The sequence below is a fragment of the Lycorma delicatula genome, chromosome 10 (genome assembly GCF_047948215.1).
Source record: "Lycorma delicatula isolate Av1 chromosome 10, ASM4794821v1, whole genome shotgun sequence".
NCBI classification, from domain to species: Eukaryota; Metazoa; Arthropoda; class Insecta; order Hemiptera; family Fulgoridae; genus Lycorma; species Lycorma delicatula.
Window position 1 is genome coordinate 29,688,101 of NC_134464.1, and position 25,192 is coordinate 29,713,292.

Genomic DNA, 25,192 nt, shown 5'->3' on the forward strand with positions numbered 1-25,192 from the left:
TTTACGTACATTAAACTTAATTTTCAAACGAAATATTGAAAATTTGGAGCTGCTAATAATTTTTTTTTTGTTAAAAAAATCAAAATTCAGGTAGCCAACAACGACGAGAAAAGAAATACAGTATTCTGCCGGAACTACTACTCGTGGTTAGTTGCTCTCTGCAAAACCTGTATGGTGTCTTTTCCGCTTGGTGTAAGGCATGGTAAGTTTGCTTTTACTGTGCGTCATTTTTATCCATTATAATCCATTTCTTCTGTCGATTAAATAATTATCTAACGGTAATACATAGTTCTGTAATTAAAGTACTTCACTAATTCATAACACAAGTATTGGATACTTGTATTATTTTAGTGCCGCACGCAGTGTCTTATGATGGTGACGTCTATAAACTTTAAACCTAGATTTTTGAAGTTATATAAATTTTACGGTAACTATTTTGTTTTAGATGATTTAATTTATTTTAATAGACTAAGTGATAAACATGTTTTAATAAAGTTGGCGATAATTTACTTTCATTTGTACACCACTAACGGTTATGATCTGGTCAAAATGTTAGTATAAAACGCTGTTTTATGATACTCTTCATTCACATTAATTCTTATGGAATATTTTCCTTTGCATTAATGTTTTCTTCAATAAGCATATTTTACAGTGAAGTTTAATCTCCCATTTGTTCTTGTTTTGTTCTTTTTTTTAATTCACTTTAATTTGTTTAATAGAGACGTCTGTTATCTCTTTGTTGCTGCTCAAATTTAAATATATTCTTTCTTTTCTTACGCATTAACTTTTCTTATTTTAGGCTAATTTTATAAAACGTTAAACACTCCTATTTAACCTGTGCAAGATTATTTTTTCTTATTTTATTGTAATTCATATAGAAACATTTTGTTTGTCCGCCCCCTTTACTTTAATTATTGTTTCCTCATTTTAGGCTCGTGGACCTAAGAAGCATTTGAAGCGTTTAGCAGCGCCGAAATCATGGATGTTAGATAAATTAGGTGGAGTATTTGCTCCACGACCTAGCACAGGGCCTCACAAGTTGCGAGAATCATTACCACTAGTGGTCTTTCTTCGAAACAGATTAAAGTATGCTTTGACGAATTGTGAAGTCAAGAAGATTGTTATGCAGAGGTTGATTAAGGTTGATGGAAAAGTCCGTACTGATCCAAACTATCCTGCTGGATTTATGGGTAAGTTTTTTTTTAATGTATACTTGTATTATAATTTATTTCCATTTTAATTCTTTGTTGTTTACTATTTTGTCTCAATCGTGATTTGTGTTAACAGATTTCTTTGCCAAGGTGCAGGTAACATGCAACTAGTAGACCCTACAGTAAGGTAGGGGATCAATGTAAAAACAGTTGCAGTGCTATAATTTAACAATAAAACATTCCAATTACAGTGGAAAATCACATCTTACATATATGTTTTATATGCCAAGAATGTTCATAATGTGGTTAACATGTTGGTTTTCAGTTCAGCTCAGTTCCCAGAAAGTGTCTAGCATTTTTTTACTTGTAATTTCGTACATTTTAATAATGCATCTCTTAATTGCATATATAACATATCCATTAATGAAATGATAATTGTATATAATTATGGAATCTGATTTTGATGAAATTTGTTATATACCTTATTTAGTTAGGACCTAAGATATTTATTACAATTAAGATTGATCTGAAACTCCTTTCATCCAAATTACATTCATTATAAGTTAAGTATCCTCACCAAAAATGTTGTAATTCACTATTGTTCAAGAGTACTTTACAGTAGTTTTATTTGATCGGATAACTTTTTTTTTCCAACTTTGTTATACTGTGATAACCAAATTATTCATTTACTCTTGACAACCACAGTTATCCTGGTTTTTTAAAAATAAAAATGTAATTTGTAGCTAGTAAAACGCCCAGGCATTGAGTTCTAACATTCTAAGAAATTATTTTTTTATTCTATTCTTTCAAATTTAGATACTAAAGGATTCATTAAATTTTGTCAAACAGTGTAAAATAAAAACTTGCACTGTTTGCCAAAATTTAACGAATCCTTTAGTATCTTAATTTGAAGGAATAGTTATCTGCAGTCCATAACTAATTTAACCAGTTTTTAAATTTATTTTCGTTTGATATCTGGTGAGAAATCGTTCAGTTTATTTCATGAATGAATGATTTAATAAAAGTCTGAAATCAGCTTGCTTAAAATTAAAACAAAACTTATTGGAAAGATGGATTGTTATTTCTTAACTAATCAATAAACTAATAACACTATTGACAGATAATAGAAAAAGTCAACCCTTTTTTTAACCATGGTTAAGTTTTATTGTCTCAGTGTTGCTTACAGTGAATAATTTAATTTTACTGTTGAGTGTCAGATGAGACAAAAATGAAATGCTTTGTTTAGGAGTAATGTGATAAATATTAATTTTATCTTATGTTTACTACTAATAAAGCTACAATTTGTTATATATACTATTTTTATTTAATCTGTTTACCTGTGGTGGCCATTATTGCTATGATGCACACACCTATTTTTGTGATCGTAAGGTTTTATGGAAAAAATCAACTAAAAGCTTATTGGCCCTGGAAGGATGAAACAGAACGCAATTTAATCATATTTTTGCAAGGTAAAATATTGGTCCAGTGGTTTATTTACCTATCTCTTCTTTTTGTGAGAAAATTACCAATAAAGTTGAACTTGAAAAACTGTGAAATTTCACTTTTGGTAATTTTTTTCAAGAGGCAGGGATATGATATACACAGTTTGAATTATTTTTGTTATATGTAGGTATTTGTTAGTATAACCATAAATAATAGTTGGTATAATGGTTAGTATAACCATAAATAATATTAATGGTGATATACTTACCACCTAAATTTTTATGAATTTTTGAAAACTAAATTTTTTTTTATTCAAATTTTGGCTTTAAATAACTGTTGGGACTGTTGATAAAAATCTCAAATTTGCTCAACTTGTAGTGTTTTTTGTAGATGTCCTTGGAAATCATGAAAAACCTGTTAAAAGTGATACAATTTTTACTAAATAAGTGCTCCAAGGGGGTTTCTCGTCTTCTTTGCACTTTATATTTAGCCCCTCTATTGCCTACATCTTTTTTTAAGAATTCAATTTTATATTGATTTAGTTTTGTAAGCATTTGAAGAAAAAGTAAATTGTTGCAAAATTTTAATTATTCTTCAATGAAATAGCCTGTTTTTGTAGCAATGAAAATTTATTATTTAGTGTGGTTAAGCAACATCTGTGATATCTCTTCTGATAATTCTCTTGAAATTGTGTAATAATTCTCTTGAACCCGTAGGTTCAGCTAGATTGCCATTTCACCTTCAAGGTAATGTTGATTCTTTTTATATTTATTTTGATAGATATGTGTAAATGAATTAGCTTATTTATTCATATATATTACACATTAAATATAAAACATATTATTATATTATGACAGTGAAATTTTGTCTTTGTACATTGCAGTTGTTTTTTTAATCTGTGCAAAATATAAATTAATATTTTGTTGTTAAATTAGAATTTTGAGGCATTACAGAATTTGTTTTTTCATTTTCACTTTGTTCAAAAATTGCTTAAGTGTTTAATGATTCACAGCCTAAGTGATTTTTGATTTTATGTTATTATTGGTCGTAATGTTAAAAATCTTATGTAAGGGAAATATATGTTCCTTGATATTTTTCTTATGTATTTGAAAGATATCAACTATATTAAGCACAAATGTGTAAATTTTATTGTCTTAGTGTTACTTACAGTAATTATTTAATTTTGCTGTTTGAGTGTCAAATGAGACAAAAATAAAATGCTTGGTTTAGGAGTTGTGTGATAAATTACAATTTTATCTTATGTATACTACTAAATAAGCTACAATTCCACATATATACAGGATCATCAACTCAAGATTGCCACCATTGGGATTTCAGAAACTATAAGTTTTCTGAGTAACTTGTTATAACCTTTCCCAGATTTTTCCCTACATTAGAGATACAGTGTTACCAATTTTGAAATTTTATCCCTTTTCCTATATGGTAGCCATCTTAATTATTCCAAATGGAAACCTTATGATTTTAAGTTATTTTTTGATAGAAAATTGTATTTAAGATATTTTTATCAATTTTTTTTTCTAAATACACCCGTTATGAAGATGCAGGCTGTAAAATAAAATATGGTGGCTATCTGTGTTATTTTAAATAGAAATCTAAAGTATTAGTGCCTTGTTGTTAAATAATATTTTCAAAGTTATAAAGTTAAATAAAATAAAAGTAAAATTAAAAAACTTTTACCTTGAAAGGTGTGGTTTTAGTTTTATATGTTAGGAAGGAAGCATCATAAAGTCAGTTATAACAGTTTTTTTTTTTTCAAACTAGCCACTATTAGTAAAAATTCAAGCAGTTAACTTTCTTGAAAACATTAATAGCTTTCAAGAATGTTTTGGATGGGTGTATAAAAGCTTAGTTATTCTCCATTAACTCACTACCAATTTAAATACCACCATTTAATTCACTAACATTTTGTATACAGTTTATCACTTTTGTCATACAGCTACTGTTTAGGTTATGTTGACTTTGTGTACTGACAAATCGTACGTATATCAAAATAACCTAACTAAATATAACCTATGCTCGCTAACCTCTTACGTATTAACACCACCGCAGCTACAGCTTTATTTAAAAACAAAGTAGTCAATCTGATTTCGGTGGATTAACATTAATTGGATTTCGATGTTATAACATCGAATCAAGGTTATATTATTAATAAGTTGTATATATTATGCATATTTAATGTTAATTATAAGAGGTTAGAGAGTGAATCAGGGTATTGTAAATATATATTAATTTCTGTTACTTAAAAAATAAATTTCCAGCCTATCCAATTTTTTGTTATCTTATGCATTATTAAAATAAAAATTATACAAATAACTAATAAATAAATACCTCAAAAAAGAAACTTAACGGAAATAAAGAGTATTAAAAATAATACTATTTATTAACTTCTTTACAATTAATAAACTAATGAATATGCATGACAAATTAATCATCAGTGAGTGTACTATTAAACTCAAAAGATTTTTCAACAATGCAAAAAAACTGCTGAAATTATATAGCATTTATTGTTTATGTAAGTTTACAATTATCAGCCCATAGCTTCCTGACAGCTGCATTTAGAGAAAAATACCAAAGAATAAAAATGTATTAAAATATTATTTTCTACCCAAAAATGCAATAAAAATACAGGGTTTCCATCTGAAATAATTAAGTTTGCTGCCATTTTGGAAAAAGGGTAAAGATTTAAAAAATGGTAATACTGTATTTTAAATCTAGGGAAGGTTCCCCATTTAATGTTTTCCATAAAATTTATAGTTTGTGAGATTCCAATGTGGAAATATTGAATTAATCACTTTGTATATTATGTATATGCCAAGTATGTTTGCTAATACACAGAACATAACATGTATTTTAGTTAAATGTGTTTATTATTAGGGAGTTTTAATTAACAATAAGCAACCTTAAAAAAGTATTTATGATTGAATTATTGTCTCATTGTTGCTTACAGTGAATTTGAAACTGTTGAGTGTCTCGTGGGACAAAAATTAAATGCTTCTTAGTTATCATTGTTTGAATTTGTAGATTCATTTTCATTATACTAATGAAGCAACAATTCTACATATGTCTATGCAGTCAAAGATGAATATTTTTAGTTTTGTTGTTAGTTCTAGAGTATTATTTGTCTTCTTTTTTTTACAGATGTTATTCAAATTGAGAAGACAAATGAATTTTTTAGATTAATATATGACGTAAAGGGACGTTACACAGTGCACAGAATTTCTTCTGAAGAAGCTAAGGTACGATGTTTTTAATGGTTTGTAAAATATTTTCTATGGTTGCATAAAGAAAAGTAGAAGTAAGAAACTTGAATATTCTTTTTCTGATTTTGAAATCAACTACATGTGGGAATTAACAGAAGCAAACAAAGCTTTCATGCAGATTAGATAAGATAAAAAGCCGTTTTGCGCGTGCACTATGGATCAGTAAATACCAGGTTTCCTGTAATTGCCTAAAAATTAGTTCAACTTTTTCTGCAGTAGCCACAATCTCCGGTTTCTGGTTATATAGTTATTAAATTTGCCCTTGATCAATTTTATTTTTACACTAAAATCTGTTTTAACACGAATCCTATGCTTTGAAAATTATATTTATTTGTGGCATGTGTATAATACTGGGTGGGTCACAAAAGAGTATCCCCCTCCCAAACATAGAATATTGAATAGTATATCATCTTCATAAGTTTGCACACAGGACATTGGTATGGAAAATTGGAACAAATGAAGGGGGCGTGTAATCCTACATATGAATTCCCTTCATGTGATCATCCCTCTCTCCTAACCATCGGTTCTGAGATTGAGAAGGTGAGTTGTGTTGTGGTGCACTAGCCGTGTACTTGAAATCAAAGAGAGTGGGTATTGTATTCCTACTTACAGCTTTTCTCTTTTTTTAAGGAAACTAGAGTTATTCCATAAAGTGTTTCCTAATTGTTCCGTCCCACCTATGTAGCATTCATCAATTGATGAAGAAATAGCACAAAACAGGATCTGTTGTAAATGCACCAAAGAACAGGTGTCAGTTGTCACACTCCTAAACCTTGTACATGTGTTTCTGAATAGATACTACATAGTCCTCAGAAAACTATTGCCATAGGTCGGACCAACCTGCAGATATGTTCCTTAAGCATTTAAAGTTTAGACCACAGTTGTGCAACAATTGAAGGAACTGCATAAGAGAAAAAGTGTTAAATTTTGTTTTAGTTGTTGAATACGGGTGTAGATGGTCAATAGAGGACCCATTTATGTTTATCTTGTCAGACAAGGCATGGTTTCATTTATCAGGATATGTAAATGGCCAGAGCAGTAGGTATTGGGCATCAGGAAATTTGCCCCTAATACACAAGGTACTTTTACATGACCAGAAGATAGGTGTGTGGGGTGTTGTATTTGTCATGTGAGTTATTGGCCCAATGTTTTTCAACACAACAATCAACACAGATATCTGCCTGAGCAGTTTTATAACTTTGATCAACAATAGACAGAAGAATGTGAGTACTGCTTTTTGCAGCAGGTTAAGGCAACCTGTCATACATCTGAGGTCCCTTGCTCATCTTCATGAAGAGTAAGTAGAGGCTTATGGTCACTGCAATCACCAGACTTTTCAACATGTGACTTATTTATTAGGAATGTTGAAAAGGTTAGTGCACATCAAAACAGTTCACACACAAATTGATGAACTGAAGGAGAATCAGGGTGTGCATTACCCTGGCAGAATTGATGCAGGTATAACTGCATTTGTTAAACTATGCACACAACTGTTTAACTGTTAGTTGTTAATGTAGATTACTGTAGATGTTGGTTGAGGTTATTTTTTCTTGTGACCCACCTATATAATCATATAGAATGTGTCCCTTCCTCCTGCAGAGTACATTATTTTAGAAGATTGTAGAACTAAAAATAAGTAATATAAACATACCAGTTTTTGTTTAGCTGCCAAAAAATGTCACCCTGATTTTTGCTCCAAGGTAAGAAAGTATTAAAAATTCTTACTAAATTACTAAATTTTTGGTGTTAACCTGGTAAAATAAATTATCAGAATTATATGTCCAGTATTTTTATGTCCATTTTATTACCTGCAGGAAAAATCAGGTGGAATCTTATTTCAGTCCTAACTAGAAAACAAAGCATTTCAATTTCTGTGTTTATGTTTCTTTTTCATATTTTAGTTATAATTACCTATCAAAATTCAGAATAGTGTATCATTAAGTTCTTTCCTGACATATTCTACTTAAGAAAATAATGGAAATAGTTCATATAAACATGTTTTTAAATTAGTATGGTGTTATATTCAAACTAAAATTTACAGTAAACCTTCACTAAAGGCAGATTGTGGTTGACAGTACAAAGTATACTTATTATACCTTACAGCATGATTTAAGCACTAATACAGTATTTAGTGTTGTTGATCAGCTGTTATTATTTTATAGCCAACTAAGAAATAAATTATTGTATTTCTGTTTTGTAAAAAACAGAAAATAAAATAAAATTGTAAAATAAAAATTAGTTAGATAAATTTTTTTATTACTAATTTTGTTACTTCCAGGGTTTATTTTACAGTAAATTTTGTTTTTAAACATTTTTCACATCACCAAAAAAAATGTTGATTTTGTTTACGTTAAATAAGTACTTTTCTACTTTCTATATAACAAAGTTATTACATGTCAAACATAAAAATCAGGTTTTTTACCCCAATTTCTTTGTTTCACCCTAGATTTCTCAAAACATACGGCAGTTCTGGAACCTATTTGTTAGGTTTTCAGATCAAAAACCATAAGAAATCACTAATTTTGCTTCTCAGTTAACATCCTAAAAATTTCAGTACAACCTCATTTCACCAGGATAGCTGAAGCTTTGCTATGATTAAGCAGAGCAAACTTTTTATATATCATGTTTAATTCCATGTAGGTATTCTTTCCCTTGAATAGTATACACAGGTCATCCTTAATCACTATTAGGTGATTGATTAATATATTTCTATGAAGGATATTCAGCTTCACTTTATGCCTTTTTCAACTTTCTACCACAGTAAAGGTGTTTTTGCAGCTAAAATTCTATATGCCCAGCTCATGGCTTTTTTTATCTTAAGTAATAAACATGCCAATTTCATGCTAGTAGTCAAATTCAATTAATATTTTATTTCTAATACAACATAAAGGGTTCACATTATAAGTGCATTTTGTTGTTTATTTATCCTGTAATTTTCATTTTTGTTAATGTACCAGATGTTAGTAGTAGGAGTGTCCAAATGTTAGGTTGATTAAACGTCTCATTTATTCCTCTTAAATATAATTCTTTGTTTAAGAGTGAGTCAAGGGACGAAAATGAATGTTTCCAGGATTTTATTTTTATAATAATAGTAGTTATAATAACTGCTTTTGTTGAAGTGCTGGAATATAAATGTTCTGTGAGTGTGTATATGTTAGTGCTTATAAATGTTACAAAATAAATGGCACCTATTTTACATGGATGTGGAGTGTTAAATTTTCAAGAGGTGCTTTTGTAAACATCTTTATTTTTATTTCAGTACAAGCTATGTAAAGTGAAGAGGGTCCAGACTGGTCCCAAGCGAATACCATTCCTTACCACTCATGATGGTAGAACAATACGCTACCCAGACCCTCTCGTCAAAGTTAATGATACCATTCAACTTGACATTGCCAGCTCGAAAATAATGGACAGCATTAGATTTGATTCAGGTAATCTCTTCTGTCCCCACTAACTCATGTAAAAGTTAGGTGGTTGAAAAATTGGTAATTAGAATTGTATTACTATTTTAATTAGAACTTTTTTAGTTTTGATTGTGATTATAAATCTGAAGTTTGGTCATTTAAGTAAAATATAATTTTATACTTCCTTCACTGCTTTTTTCTCTTTTGTTAAATAAGTAACATGATTTATGATTTGTGAATTAAAATATCAATCAAGCAAATTACGTTATCTCAGCCATTTTTAACTATAATTTGAAAGTTTGGTCACCATATTCACTTGCGAATATGATTAAATAATTCGTGATAGATTTAAAAATTGATATAATTGTAATGAATTTATAAATTTTGAATGAATAATATGACTTCTCTTAAGCCAGTTGTTTATAGATTTTAGTTTATTTTGATATCTGGGTGTATGTTTTTCATAGTAAGTTTTTTAATCATATTTGTTATCTTTCCTAAAATAGTATTTAAAAAATTTAGTTAGTTTACACGAAGTATAAATTGTAAAAAAGAATTACTACAACATTAAGACTCAAAAGTGCCCCCAGATTTTTTGGAGGTTGGAGGTTCCTGATACTTCAGCCACACCTATTGTGACATCAATGAGTTAGACATTAACAATCTCATTTCAGTTTATCTTTGTCCTCCAACCCAGATCATATGAAAATACTGGCAGAGTATCTTTATAGAGGACCTAGCAGTCTTACCCACACCCACTAACCCCCACAGAAGAAAAGAAGGAAAAAAGTTGGTTAATGGAAAGACAGTATACCCATAGAAAGTAGAGTATGAGTCTTAGTAATACCCAGCGGAGGCTAATGTGTTATAAAATATTAATTTAATTTGCTGAATTTAGTTAGCTCATTTATCTCCCTATGATTATTATAATTTCAGGCATAATCCACTGAAAGATTATGTGTTGTAAAAAAGAAAGGTATGAGGGAGATAATTTTCTGTTGATAATAATTTTTGTTTTCTTTAGACTTCAGAAAAAAACAGTTATAATTTTCATTTCTCATAAAACTGATCTTGCACTTATATTTTTCCCAATAGTTTTGTAATAAACCAGAGGAGGAGACAGTTGTTATTGAAAATGGATATTTTTTTTATTTTTGTATCCCAATAAATTAAAAAAAATATTTTAATTACATAAAAAAAGCTGATAAAGATTTTTTTAAATTTATTTAAGTAAATCTTTGCTTTCATTCTAGTTCCTTACCTCTGTCTTGCAGTTGGCTTAGAAAGTACGAGGGTAAGTCAATTATTATCCGCAATGTACTTCATTTTTCAATATAGTCCCCTTACATTTCAACACGCTTGGTCCATCGTTACACAAACTTCCTGATGCCCTCGTAAAAGAAGGTTTTCGGCTGAGCTGCGAGCCAGGAATGCACTGTTTCGTCCGAGGTAAATCAATGGGGCCCCTTAATGCCTCTTTGATTGGACCAAACAAGTAGAAGTCAGAAGGGGCAAGATCATGACTGTACGGAGGATGAGCCAGTACTTCAAAGTCAAGTTTCTGGAGCGTTTCAGTAGTGTGGACAGGCATTGTTGTGCAACAACACAACACCTTTCGACAGCAGTCCTTGGCGTTTGCTTCGAATTGCAGGCTTCAGCTTGGCAGTAAGCATCTCACTGTAACGCGCACTGTTAATTGTTGTGCACCTTTCCTCCTAATATTCCAGTACTGGGCCTTGTGAGTCCCAAAAAACCATACGCGTCAGTTTTCCTGCGGATGAACTTTTTTTTGCAGGATTAATTTGGATGATTTCATTGATACTCTGCCGTTTACTCTCCGGCTCGTAATGATGGATCCATGTTTCGTCACTAGTGATGATTCTGTCTAACAAGATGTCCCGTTCGTTACCATAGCAATCTAAATGTTTTTGACAGATGTCCAAGCGCATTTGTTATGCAACTGTGCGAGTTGTTTTTGGATCCATCTTGCACAGACTTGAAACCCAAGTCTGTTGGATGATTTTGTAGGCAGAACTGTGACTAATTTGCAGATGATGTGCCACTTCATCAATAGTTACTTGTCTGTCTAAGAAAACCACATCACCTGCAATGCTCAATTTATTCCTCATTTGTGGCGGTAAACATTTGTCTGGCTCCTTCGTCGTGCGTAACACTTTTGCGACCATTTTTTAATTTTTCAATCCATTCATAGACACTCCGTTGCGGCAACACACTCATCCCATACTGTACCAAAAGTCATTATGAATTTTAGCTCCTGATACACCTTTCGACCATAAAAAACGGATCACTGAATGTTGCTCTTCTTTGGTGCAAACTGAAAGCGGAGCAGCCATGGTTAACAGCAGGGCAGCAACAAACCTGCACAGACATAACAATTAAACCACGCATGCGTCATCAACACAACAGTATTACCAACATAAATGAAAATATAACTAAATTGTTGATAATAATTGACTTACCCTCATACATTATGAGCTGTAGTATCACATCTTTGGATAATGGGTCCAGTTAATGCTATTCTACTCTATTTAAAATTTACTCAAGTTTCCAAGACTTTTTTTAGGTATGTATTTGTTGGTTTTTTAGGAACCATGTTTACTGGTACAAAATGCCTATCTCATCCTCAAATATATTTTTGTTTCACTTTATACATGATTGAACACACTGTTTTGTGTTTGTTTTTTTTTACCATGGTTGCTGTTACCTTTAATCTTAACAAAAGGATTTAAAAACAATAACTTTACTATCTATTCTGTTAATATTTTTTACTATTTTCAGTTACTTGTTGTTTTTCCTGTAACATGAGTCCTTATGTGGTTTCAGGTAAATAATACATTTTAGAGACTGCTTAAGTTATTATATCTTCAATTCTGATCACAAGACTGACCTATTTTGGATTTAAAAAATGTATGTTTACAATAATGTTTACAGATATTACGTAGCTATTTCTTAAGGAATGTAATTCCTTTGAGAGGCGCAGATATTAAAAAAAATAAACCCATTTATAGCATTGATTAGTGGTGATGGTGGCCATACTGTATAACTATTTTCATTTATTTTTATCGGGGTTTGTTTCAGTATAAGTAACAAAAATACAGCATTTAAATTTATAAGGGAAAGTATGTTATTAAAGTGCATCTTAGAAGAAAATTTTGGTCTTTCAAATTTTATTTCTTTTTTCCCTGTATTTGAAATATGTAACTGCTTCATGATATAAAAATATAATTTACATTCTATAAATAAACTGAATAGTAGTAGGTTTTTGAAAGAAAAACATTATCTTCTTTATTTTTAATATTTACAATATTAATCATTTTGTAGTGTATTATAGATAGGAAAAATACCAAACTCGGTTGTAAAATAATAGCAAAGAGAAATTTCCAAGAATTGGTTTCAAATAATTAAATTAAATAAAGTTTTTTATCAGTCATGTTAAAATAAGAATGGATAAGGTGAGACACTGCTTATAAAACTATGACAGGTAAACTGAACAGAATTAATACAATAATTAAAATGATTTTTTTTACAAACCTATCTAAAGAAAAACTCCATTCCGTAATTGAAGCAGAAACCTGTCGGAGTAGAAGTTGTTTTGTGCCCAAGTAGTTTCTGATTAAGAAAGATCTTATTTTAAAAGGTGATTACAAATGAAAAGAAATCACATTCAATGGTTTGTAAAAAATTATTATTCAAATATGGGGATTATTACTTACCTGTTTTACAGAAAAATTCTTGTGGCTGTAAGTGTAGTTTCAACATTAGCATCATTGTTCTTGATACATTGTTTAAGCCATCAACAGAAAGGGAAAAGACAAAATTTTGTCTTTCATAAAATCCTACGAAAAGTAGTCATAAGATACATATATATATATATTTGTAAAAAAATAATTATTTGTACATTATTTTACAGGAAATAGCACAAAACTCATTACTTCAGGCAAATCATTTATATGTTGCACAGTTTTTTTTTTTTTAGGGTTTTCTGTTCCCCACATTCAGATGTATATATTAAACTTACCACTAATATAAAATACACAGCCATCAAAAATTATGTAATGAAAGAAATCATCTTAAGCAGCGTGTTCCTGCATGTCCACACAGAAATCTTTATATAGACTTAATCAATGTCACTTAAATTTATAAGTACCCTAAGTTTTCTAATTGCTTTTTCTAGTCAATCACTTCACTCTATTCTGAAACAAACACGCTAATAACAGGATTTGTTTTGGCTAATTCAAGCAAACAAAAAGCTTTTTTCACAGTAGTAGTGGCCATCTTGTCAGACTAGTTGTGCGATTGTATTAAGTGTTGACATCAGCAACAGCAGTTGTGCAAACTTAAAACCATTCTCTATAAAACTATTATATTTATTATTTTTACATATAAAAGTTGAAAAATTTTATAGACTATCAAAAGTAACTTGTTTCATTTATAAAATTACTGTTTACATTAAGATAAACTTAATCTCTAGAAAGTTCAAATATCAGTTATATCTTTCCTTAAATAAAATTTTGACAAATTGTTTGGACATGATAGTTTTTATATCAGAATGTAAAACTATTAAAATTTTTAAGAAATTTTAATTATTAGATATTGGTCCTTTATTTCTTATTCAACAACAGAGGACATCATTGGTAATTAATTTTCTTTAATTGCTAATAGAGTAATTTCGATTGATTTAATTTTTGTCGTTTGTTAAAAATGTTTTTTTTTTTAATTTATGTTAAATTCGTCAATTCTCCTTGCTCAAAGCAGAAATCTGACATTGATCTCTACATTCTTTGTATTTGAGTCACATTTTCCCCTATTTTTCCAATTTATTTTTACTTTTCCCTGTATATACTAAATTACAATAGTTATCTAAAGGTAGTTTGTAGTAGCCCATTACTTTCAGGCTCCCCAGCACTTGCCTTTTAGCCCCTTCCTTTTAGAAGAAAATGGAATGCAATATTCTGTTAAAACAATTTTTTAAAAATTGAATAGCAAATTTGTAGAAGTGGTTTAGCCCCTTCAATTAAGGAAAATCCAGTGTGGCTGTCAATGTTAAATTAAATAGAAAAGTAAAATTTCCATTCCTCTAATGCAAATGTTATATGTTTGGCCTTGAAAGGTATTACGTTTGACATTGTGTGATGAATTTAAATTTTACAGGAAATGTGTAATAAATACAAACTACACAAAATTATAACTAACAAGTAAAGTTTTCTCTACCACTAATGTGTAATTCAAATATATGTTGCTATTAAATTACTTTTATTTCTAATATGTCTATTAGTGCCATTTGTTTATTCACTGTCTCTGCCAAGTAAAGAAAACAGTAATAATATTAATGAATTAAATAGTAATTGACAGACTATGTATAAAATTCTTTCTGATTATTTAAAAAATTAGATTGATTTTCTTCCAATGATTAAAAGTTCTGGGCTCTTCTGATTTCTTTTCATTGATCAGTGTGATAATCCTTCCTTACTCATATGAGGAAGATAGTTCTATTTTTGTCTTTGTTTTCTTTTTTTGTGAACAACATATAGTAATTTATTTTTTTATATGTATTTTTTTAGGTAACTTGTGTATGATTACTGGAGGTCGTAACTTGGGTCGTGTTGGTACAGTTGTTAACAGAGAAAGACACCCAGGATCATTTGATATTGTTCACGTCAAGGATGCATTAGGACATACATTTGCTACTAGGCAAGTTTAATTCATTTAATTACAATTATCAGAAACATTTTTATGGTTACAATTATAATAATGTGTGTGTATATATATATATATATATTATATATATATATAATATATATATTCATGTATATTATAACTGTTCGTTATTCTACTAAGTGCATTTATAAACATACTTAACCACACTTGTTGATTTATAATGTTTGAAAAATGAATACACTTGCCACTATCGAAGCCATAATAGATAATTCATAAATATTATGGTCAAAAAATGGCAAAAAATAAAAATTCATTCTTTGGTCACAAGATCTGTTAATATTGATTATAGATTTTGTATTACCCAGTATGAAAACAGATTTTTATTCCTTCCCTATTATTTATTAATAATTAAAAATATTTTTTTCTGATAACAAAATTTGGAATATTTCTAAAATCGGTAAAAGTAATACTACAATTGATGAATGATTGATCATGACTTTTAATGAAATTGTGAACTGAAGCTGGTTTAGATAAATGACCACAACAATAGGTAAAAAGTGGAAAAATGTTTATATCTTCATAAGAGCAAAAGCAGACTTAAATTACTTTATAAAGAATCTGATAAGAGATGAATAAAGTACCTGTATGATGATGAGATGAATAACTGTACCTGTTTAAATTGTCAAATTATTTTTTTGTAATGCTGTTTTATTTTTTTTTTTGAAAAAATGTGGGAGGTTGCACAGTAGATGAATAATCCACGTTTATAAACTAACTTCGTTCTACATGAACATGTATACTTAAAAATTTAATATATCTTTATTAAGTCTAAAATTAGATAAATAAAAATAATATCTTCTAAAAATTACACATCTATAGTCATACCAAACTTACTGGTATACTATGGAAGGAAGTAATGATGATCCTTGATGGAAATAATAGTAATAATTTTGTCTAATGAAAGTATGTGGGAAATTAGAAGCCACTTCTGCTAGACTAGTAAAGAAACTGTTTATCCCCTAGATTAAATTTCTCCCCTTCTTTCCAACATAATTAGCTTTTAACAATTTAATAGAAATAAAACTAGATAAGATTGAATGACTATATCTCTCTAATGTTTTTGTTTTAATGAAATTATAAATAAAACATATTTATTAGTTCCTCATTGTTCTTGCATGTTAAGCATGGTGTGAAATATTTGTATTTATTGGGATTTTTTTTTACCCATTTTTGTTTGAGGATAGGAAATTTAACGCATTTTAATGTCATATTTTCATGGTAAAATTTAATTGCTTTTTAAAATTATCCTGCAAGCTTATTTTTACATCTACAACACTGAACATATATAAATCATAATTTTTTAAATAGATTTTTCTTAACTTGAACTTTATTTGCTGTGTGTTTGTTTTGTTTATTATTATATGCCATTCAATTTCAATAGTAAATTGTTTATAAGAACATTTACTATTTCAGTTTTGAGTAATGGCTATAGTAACATTTCATCCATTGATCATGATAACTTAAATATTTGGTTTTCGTGTTACCTAGGTGATTACAGTTATTTGTAAATGTTTTTGTTATTTAATATTAATGTTATAAATTAAACTTTAATGCTACATGCATCATTATAATGTAAACTTAGTTACATAAATATTGCAGATGGTTTACTCTGTAGTTGAGTGAAATGATTTTATTTTTACAATTTGTCTTAATAAAACATTTAAATATCTAATGCTGATTTTGGTTTTAATGACCTAACTTCCACTTATGGAGAAACTATAAGCTATTTTTAGTCAAAACAGAATAATAAAAATAAAGAAAAATTAATTGTGAAACATCACTCTTTTGAAGTAGCATAACTAATTTTGGTGCAAGAAATTGTATTTAGTTGTTTTTTTTTAATAACTAATTGTTTTTTTTAGAAGATAAATATAGTACTTAAAAGTACAGATTAGAATATTGTTTTTAAATTAAATATATATTAAGTCAAAATTAAAAGGCGAGGCCAGTGTTATGTGACAGTATATAAAAAATATTTTATTTCAATTTAAGAAAATCTACATAGAAAGTTTACTCAAAACCATAGCTGAGGATTCTCTAACCAGATTATTATTATTATATATATAGTAACAAATATTTGACAGTGATAAAAAAAATTTTTTTTTCTTAATGGTCATTTCAGGTCTGTTACCTGGTGAATGGTTTCAGTTAATATTGACCAAATAATAAATTTCCTCTTTTTGCCCAGCCATAAATTATTCATAATTTATAGCTGCTTCCTAACTGAGGATACATATAATTTGTGTTAATGAAATTAATTCCCCTTCCCCAGTTTTTAAGCTGTATTTTATATAGCAGGTTTTTTCCAGGAATTCCACAGGTTATTGCCATGTGTTCTTATCTTTCATTTATAACCATTGTGCTGTAAAAAACCCATGACAACAAAGTTGTAATATCTGTCTGGCATTGGTTATTTAATCTTAGGTAGGCCAAAGATCACTTCCTACAAAAATTTAAAATTTTTTTTTAGATTTCTTTCGGTTTTTTAAATAAAAACTAGATACATTTTTTAAAAGTATACACCCTCCAAGAAAGAATAAAAATTGTCACATTTTACTTGGAAAGTCAAGAGGAGTGTTTCTGAAACAATTAAAATTTTGATTGCAAAACTAGAAAATTTTTCTTCTGGCACAGCCACCCACCCAACAGATTTGAAATTTGAACAGAGCCCAGATCAGTGGGACATGCCAGAAGATCAGGAAGACAAAGATCTTCCAGAAATAATGAAAGTATAGAGTCTGTAAGGAACAGTTTACTGGAGGATGCCACAGCGTCAACACAAAAACGTTCCATTCAGTTCAGCATTAATCAAAATATTGCACAAGTATTTAAAAATATTTCCTTAAAAAATCCAGTTAGCTCATAAAATTGACTTGAACAATTACACATTACACCTGGAATACTGCTTTCAGTTTATCAAACTAATGATTTCTTTTTGTCCAACTTGTGGATGAGTGATGAAGTTAATTTCCACCTTAGTGACTATGTCAACAAACAAAATTCTCATTTTTAGGGTATTACCAATCCCGAAGTGACATGAACATTCTTTACAGCCACAAAAAGTTATGGTGTGGTATGCTCTTTTTCAACAATCAAGCTGTATTTTTTTTAGAAGAAAATGGTGTGTGTTTCAGTGGCAATGAATAGCAAAAAATATCAGCAAATGCTTGAGGAATTTTTCATTTCAGATCTTGAAGATCATGTCAAAGAGGCCTGGTTCCAGCAAGATGGAGCCACAGATCACCCTAACAGAGCCACAATGGGAGTTTCTTAGGTCAAAATTTGGAATCGAATAATTTTGAGAGATTTAGATTTCAGTTGAACTCTATATTTGATGGCTCTTGATTTTTTTCTTTTGGGCTATTTGAAAGAAATGGTTTATGTAAATAAGCCACAAAATTTGGAAGAGTTAGAGCTGAAATATCTGCAATACAAGAAAGATTGGTTTTGGTTATGCAAAACATGGGTTAAAAAAGAAGCTGTATATTTATGAATGCTTCAGAGGTCAGCATTTAAGGTGATCAAAACCTAATTCAGTAAATCATGTTTTTACTGAAATTTAATTTAAGGATAGATTTGAGTTAATTTGTTGTTTTATTTAAACCGAAAGTTGAGAAGTTACTTTTGGCCACTTGTATAGTGGAAAAATAATGCATGAAAATAAATCAAAAAAAGTTTTGAAAAATTGATATTTAAAATTTGGTCTGCTACCCCCACCCATAATATTGTGCCAAAGTATTTTTGGGGTTACTTGCACCAATATTACTATAACTAGAAACACTTTAAAAAGTTCTTAAAGTAGTATTCTGTTTGGAAAGTTTTGGGAAAATTGACCCCAAAATACATAAGTCTCTATGCCAAACTTTAATTTAGTTTCATCAAAATTGGTTTATCCAATCTAAAGTTATGAAGCATCTAACACTCTAGAACATATACGTATGTATGTGTGAACATTACTCCCGCTTTCTTTGGGTAGTCCCTGGGTCATGAAAAGTTGAGAAAATTCACAAAATTTTTTGTGCCCCATGCCCCATTTTTTGTCAAATTACCAAACTTTCCTTCTTGCAGTATAGCTCTAGTGCTGTGATATCAGAAAGTAAAACTATATTATACTAAAATAAAAAAATTTTATTAGATTTTAGACTTCTCACCTTGCTGAAATCTAATAACAACCTTTAAAACTATAAATTTGTCCAATTTAACAAATTGTTGGCAAGCTAATCATCCTATTTTGTATAATGTGTTTGCTACTAACATTTGTTTTCAAGGGTGTACATGTTCTTGAGATTTTGTAAATATTGTATTCTAAGTGGTCATTTCAGTTCTGTCTCCTGATAAATGGTTTCAGTTGATTATGACCAAAAACTAAATTCCTCTTTTTGCCCAGCAATAAATTACATATAATTTATAGCTGCTTCCTAACAGAGGATACAATTTGTTTTAGTAAAATTTGTATTTGTGATTTCATAACACTTACTATACCTTGCTGAAACCCAATCAAATAACAACTTTTACGATTAAATGTATGTCCATATTAACGCACACAGCTGACTAGATAATTATCCTATTATAAAAAAAGTTATAAAGATAAAAAATTTACTGGTTAGCTGAATGATTTCAGATAATATATTTGTAATATTTATTTTTAATGGCATTTTCTTCTAGAAATTTTGCTTAATATATATATAAGTAGTGGTCATTTCAGGACTGTTTCCTGGTACACGGTTTCAGTTAATAATGACCAAAAACTAAAATCCTCTTTTTGCCCAGCCATAAATTTTCTTAATTTATAGCTGCTTCCTAACAGAGGATACAATAAAATTTTATATTCTTTTTAATAGCTGTAGCTCCTTGTGTAAAGTTATAATAGATAATTATCCTATTATAAAAAAAAGTTATAAAGATAAAAAATTTACTGGTTAGCTGAATGATTTCAGATAATATATTTGTAATATTTATTTTTAATGGCATTTTCTTCTTGAAATTTTGCTTAATATATATATATAAGTAGTGGTCATTTCAGGACTGTTTCCTGGTACACGGTTTCAGTTAATAATGACCAAAAACTAAATTCCTCTTTTTGCCCAGCCATAAATTTTCTTAATTTATAGCTGCTTCCTAACAGAGGATACAATAAAATTTTATATTCTTTTTAATAGCTGTAGCTCCTTGTGTAAAGTTATAATAGATAATTATCCTATTATAAAAAAAAGTTATAAAGATAAAAAATTTACTGGTTAGCTGAATGATTTCAGATAATATATTTGTAATATTTATTTTTAATGGCATTTTCTTCTTGAAATTTTGCTTAATATATATATAAGTAGTGGTCATTTCAGGACTGTTTCCTGGTACACGGTTTCAGTTAATAATGACCAAAAACTAAATTCCTCTTTTTGCCCAGCCATAAATTTTCTTAATTTATAGCTGCTTCCTAACAGAGGATACAATAAAATTTTATATTCTTTTTAATAGCTGTAGCTCCTTGTGTAAAGTTTTTTTTTAACTTATGTCAAAAACATATATTTAATATAGTCCAAAAGTATTTTTATGTAATTTCACAAGAGGTATGTAAAAGAAAGTGGTATTGTTTATTTATACTTTATAATCAGTGTGACTTAATTTTATTAAATATATTTGTAATTACTGAAAATTTTATTTTATGTATGTAATTGAAATTAATTAACTGATCAAAAGTATCAGTTATCTACAGTGTTACCCCTACTATAACGCAGTTATCAGAGAATTTATATAACACCCGTGTTAGAGGCTAACCACATTATTTTGAGAAGTAAATTTTAAATCATAAAGGAGATTAATTGAAAAAACACGCAAATCAAACAGTAATGGTTTTAATAGAAAAAGCCAATACAGTATAACGTGTACTTATCCGAAACAAGTTAAGTGCAGATGACACAATATTTTTTCTTTGAATGTAAATTATTTTTTAAAATAATTTAAGGTTATTGTATTTTGTTTTGTAGTTTGTTTCTTCTTTATAATATATTTCTTTACACTTTGTTGATCCATCCATGTTATTACACTATTTATATTTTCCAGAACATCTTATTGAGGGTGTAGACCTCTACAATACTGCTGAGTGTGTATTACTCTATGACAATACTGACCGACAATTTTTAATTGTAATAGAATTTACAATCCATGCTGTTCCAGCACTTTATACAACACTTTATAATGACACAGTTTTAAGAAATTGTATTTCTTTTAATTCTGCATTAACGATAGCAGTCAATAGCTCTTGTCTGTAATAAGCTTTAAATGCCTGAATAACTCCTTGGTCTAATAGTTGGATCAAAGATGTGGTTTTCTTAAGTAAAACAATTGCGATTATTTTCCCATCTTTAGATTTCAGCGAGTCAGTAGATGGATGAGCAGGGCAATTGAAGTAAATAAAGCTTTTTCTTCCAATTTTCGAACGTGTAAATAATTTTTAACCCAAGACACAAATTCGTCTTTAAACCACGTTAAAAAAATATTACACATTATCCAACCATTTTTACTGTTTTTAAAAATATCTGGTAATGAATCATTAACATTTTTGTAGCAGTGTCGGCTGGCATTCATGTCAATGAGCAACGGCTTCAATTTATGATTTCCTGACTTATTGGCACTCAAAAGAAAAGTTACCTTTTCTTCGTTCATTTTCATATTTGTTGCCTGCTTGCATCTAAATTTTTTTTTGGCAATAGTTTATAATACAAAGCAGTTTTATCACAATTATATACAACTGTTCATCACTGAAGTTATTCTTTCTATAACTGTTTTTAATATTGTTTGTGAAAAATGTTCGGCTGCCATCACATTTGCTGAACGAAATTCTCCTTCAATAATTACTTGACCTATGCCATGACGGATTTTCCATCATGATAACCAACTACTAGAAGCACTGAATTCCTTTCCATTGTTAATGTGTATATGCAAATTTAGTGCCTGAACTTGAAGTATTGGCCATGATAGTGGCACTCCTTCACTCTGTTTGAAAAAACCAAAGGTATATACACTCATCTACAACATTACTGAGTCGAACCTTTTTGCAATTAAGTTTGACTGTTTCATCTACCAAATCAATAAAAGAATGCAGTTCATCTTCTTCTTTCACCCAACCATGTATAGTACCTTCAGGCATACTGAATTGCCGGGTTAAACTGACTTTTAAACGACCTGCCTCAACTTTTTCAATAACTTATAATTTTTCCTTTACAGAATATGTTTTTCATTTAGACTACATGTTAGGCAAATACGAACGAAAATAAAAAGTTACAAAATCTAAATTAACCAATGTTATAAAACTTATCTGCTTTCACTGTGTTTATCAGTATCTTTAAACACAGTGAAAGCAGCTCAGAATAAGTCACAATACGTAAACATTCGGATACCATATACTGTGTCTTGTGCAGGCAGCACAGATGGCCTTATCGCTGTTACAGGAAATAGTCATGTGCAGGATATCATAATTTCTCCTATTACTGTATTAGAATCATAGTTTAGTTTTATTGAATCATGTTTTTGGGAATTCCAAGGCTTTAAAATTAGCCATGACTAATTGACAGGTGTTATATTAGAAGCGTATTGTTGACAATTTCAAAGGATTTACGGTGGGTTTTACCCCGATGTTGAATACAGTTGTAGGGTGACTAGCATTTTTTCATCCTATTTTATTTTTCATATATTTTTAGGGGGACAGGTTATATCCACGGTATATCAAGCCATGTTATAGTGGGGCTGTACTGAACTAATATTTTATATAGCCTTTATTATGTAAACAAATGTGCTTATAAAGATTATTTAGAGTATAAATTCATCCACAGAACCTTGTGGATGAGCCTGAAGTGCCATAACTATGTACTTTCTGGATAAATGGCATATCCTGACCTCTATAAAGGAAGCCTTGTGATCCCAGTCATCCCCTCCATTCCTAGCCCTGATGGCCTTTACCCATAGGTCCTTTAAATCCTCTAAACTTAATAACAAAACAGTCATCAGGATGCCACCGATGCAAATGCCTCAGCAGACATTCCATTGGTGCATTTACACAACATAATATCGCCTTTGCATGGCCTCCTCCAACCATGACTACCTACTTAACTTACAACCCTCAACTATCAAATCAACCAATTTGCGGAAGCACAATCCATGTGCCTTTCTCTTAACACTGAAGGTATATATCTTTATTTTTTGTTTAATTACACTGTTTTAACCTTTCAATCCAAATTCCATACAGCTAATTCCATGGCTGGATTTTTGTGCTGTAGTCTGTATTTGAAATAAGTTTTCCCAAACAGGACCATTTCAGATATGATACTTTGTATCATTAGTTAATAATAGGCTAAAAATAAATTCCTCATATTACCCAGCAGTTATTATTTATAACTGCTTCTTTTTAGAACATAGTTTTGGTTTATATTAAAGAAATACATTACGTTTTGTGTTAATAATTATAATTTTTTTGTCTGTTATAGGTTGAACAATGTGTTTATTATTGGTAAAGGTAGCAAACCATATGTTTCATTACCCAAAGGTAAGGGTATCAAATTAAGTATTGCTGAAGAAAGAGATAAGAGGTTAGCAGCTAAAGCAGCCTCAGGGTGATTTGTAACAATATTTGTTTTATATCAAATGTTTAAAAAATAATAAAACTTTTTTCTCGATGATTTAATGAGTTTATCTTTTTTATTTATCAGCCATGTTAATCGTGTATGTATAGTGAAAACTATATACTACAGTACTTCCTTCATAGTATCAAACACTTTTAACCGTGAAGGAATGTACCCAACAACTATGCTGAATTATGTGATCTCATGTGCCTGTTTTTTTTTGCCCATGGAAGCTTTGATTTTGCCATTGTACTTTAAAATATTACCTAATATTTCTGTTAAATACAGTGCTTATATCACAGGAACCTTTATACTATAAATACAGACAGCCACAATTGTCTGTATTTCTCATGAGAAGATTTTCTGAAAGATATTTTTTATTACAGATTAATTTTGCAAAATGCACGAGAAAATATAAGCGATTCCATTCCTAATTGTTAAAAAAAATGTTACTGCCTAAGAGGAAAATATAGAAACAAAGACAAAACTAGCAACTCCTTGTTTATTGTCCCAGATAAATATTGTTAATCAGTTCAAGGACACAGTGGGTAAACATCAACAATAACAAAACATCATGCCAAACATTGACTGATACAGATATAATGAACAGGATGTGATTCAAGAAAAGAGAATGTACACATAAACAATGGTAAAATATATAGCAATAAAGCAATTAATGTTTTTTCACTTATTCTAAAAGTGAAAAACATTAATTTGATGGAATAGGAACTACAAACAGGTCTACATTAGACTTGTTACAATTATGAACACTAATTTTATTTAAAATTGAGGCATTAATATTAAATATATAATTAAGTTTCAACTGAAACTTTGTTATTTCTGTCCCTATTTTATTGGTATGTGCTTATTATACATAGATTATATAATTATTAAGATGTCTGAATTTTCCTACATCACTCATTAGTTAATCATCTTTTAATTCCCAAACATTTAACTTGGGTTAAGTAGCCAGCTACTGTATTATCTTACTTCTAGGTAACTTCTGCTAACTCAGCCAAGTAGTTTGTCAGTGAAGATTGTAGAGAGTAAATTGGAAGAGACATAGTTATAAGAAACTGGTATGTTATTTGTAAAATATATAAATTTAAAATTATAGACTTATTGTGTAATTTGTACTAATGAGACTTATATTTTACAACCACCAATGTAAAATAGGACATTCTTGGACAACAAAGATTAGTAATAGACAGCATACATATTAAGTGTGGTAAAAGTGTAGAAACTAACATTACACAAACATAAATTAACAAGTCAAATTATGTCCTAGGCATGCATAAAATAAATAGAAATATCAGGCACCAATGAAGTGTTGTGCTTAATATATTGGGTCCTGGAGTTAATGAATTTGTTACTTCAAAGAAGTGTGTTGAAGTTAAAACTGTATATGAAGATATTAGAATATGAAGCACACAATTTATCATATGAAAGGTGCTTATATTGAAGCTTTACAGAGTGGAAAAAATAAATGCATCAGACCACTCTGACAATGTTTATACAGCAAGACTGTATGAGTAGAAGTCTGAACTCAATAAGTTGTA

General features: G+C 29.4%; 1 protein-coding gene across 1 annotated transcript; it reads left to right on the plus strand.

Annotated features, from left to right (window-relative positions):
* The first annotated feature begins 90 nt into the window (after positions 1-90).
* On the plus strand, positions 91-23,690 carry RpS4 (ribosomal protein S4). Its single transcript, XM_075376844.1, has 6 exons — positions 91-202; positions 932-1,190; positions 5,754-5,851; positions 9,135-9,306; positions 14,862-14,991; positions 23,499-23,690. The coding sequence occupies exons 1-6, from the start codon at positions 200-202 to the stop codon at positions 23,626-23,628; spliced, it is 792 nt and encodes a 263-aa protein (XP_075232959.1). The 5' UTR covers positions 91-199; the 3' UTR covers positions 23,629-23,690.
* Positions 23,691-25,192: the final 1,502 nt, after the last annotated feature.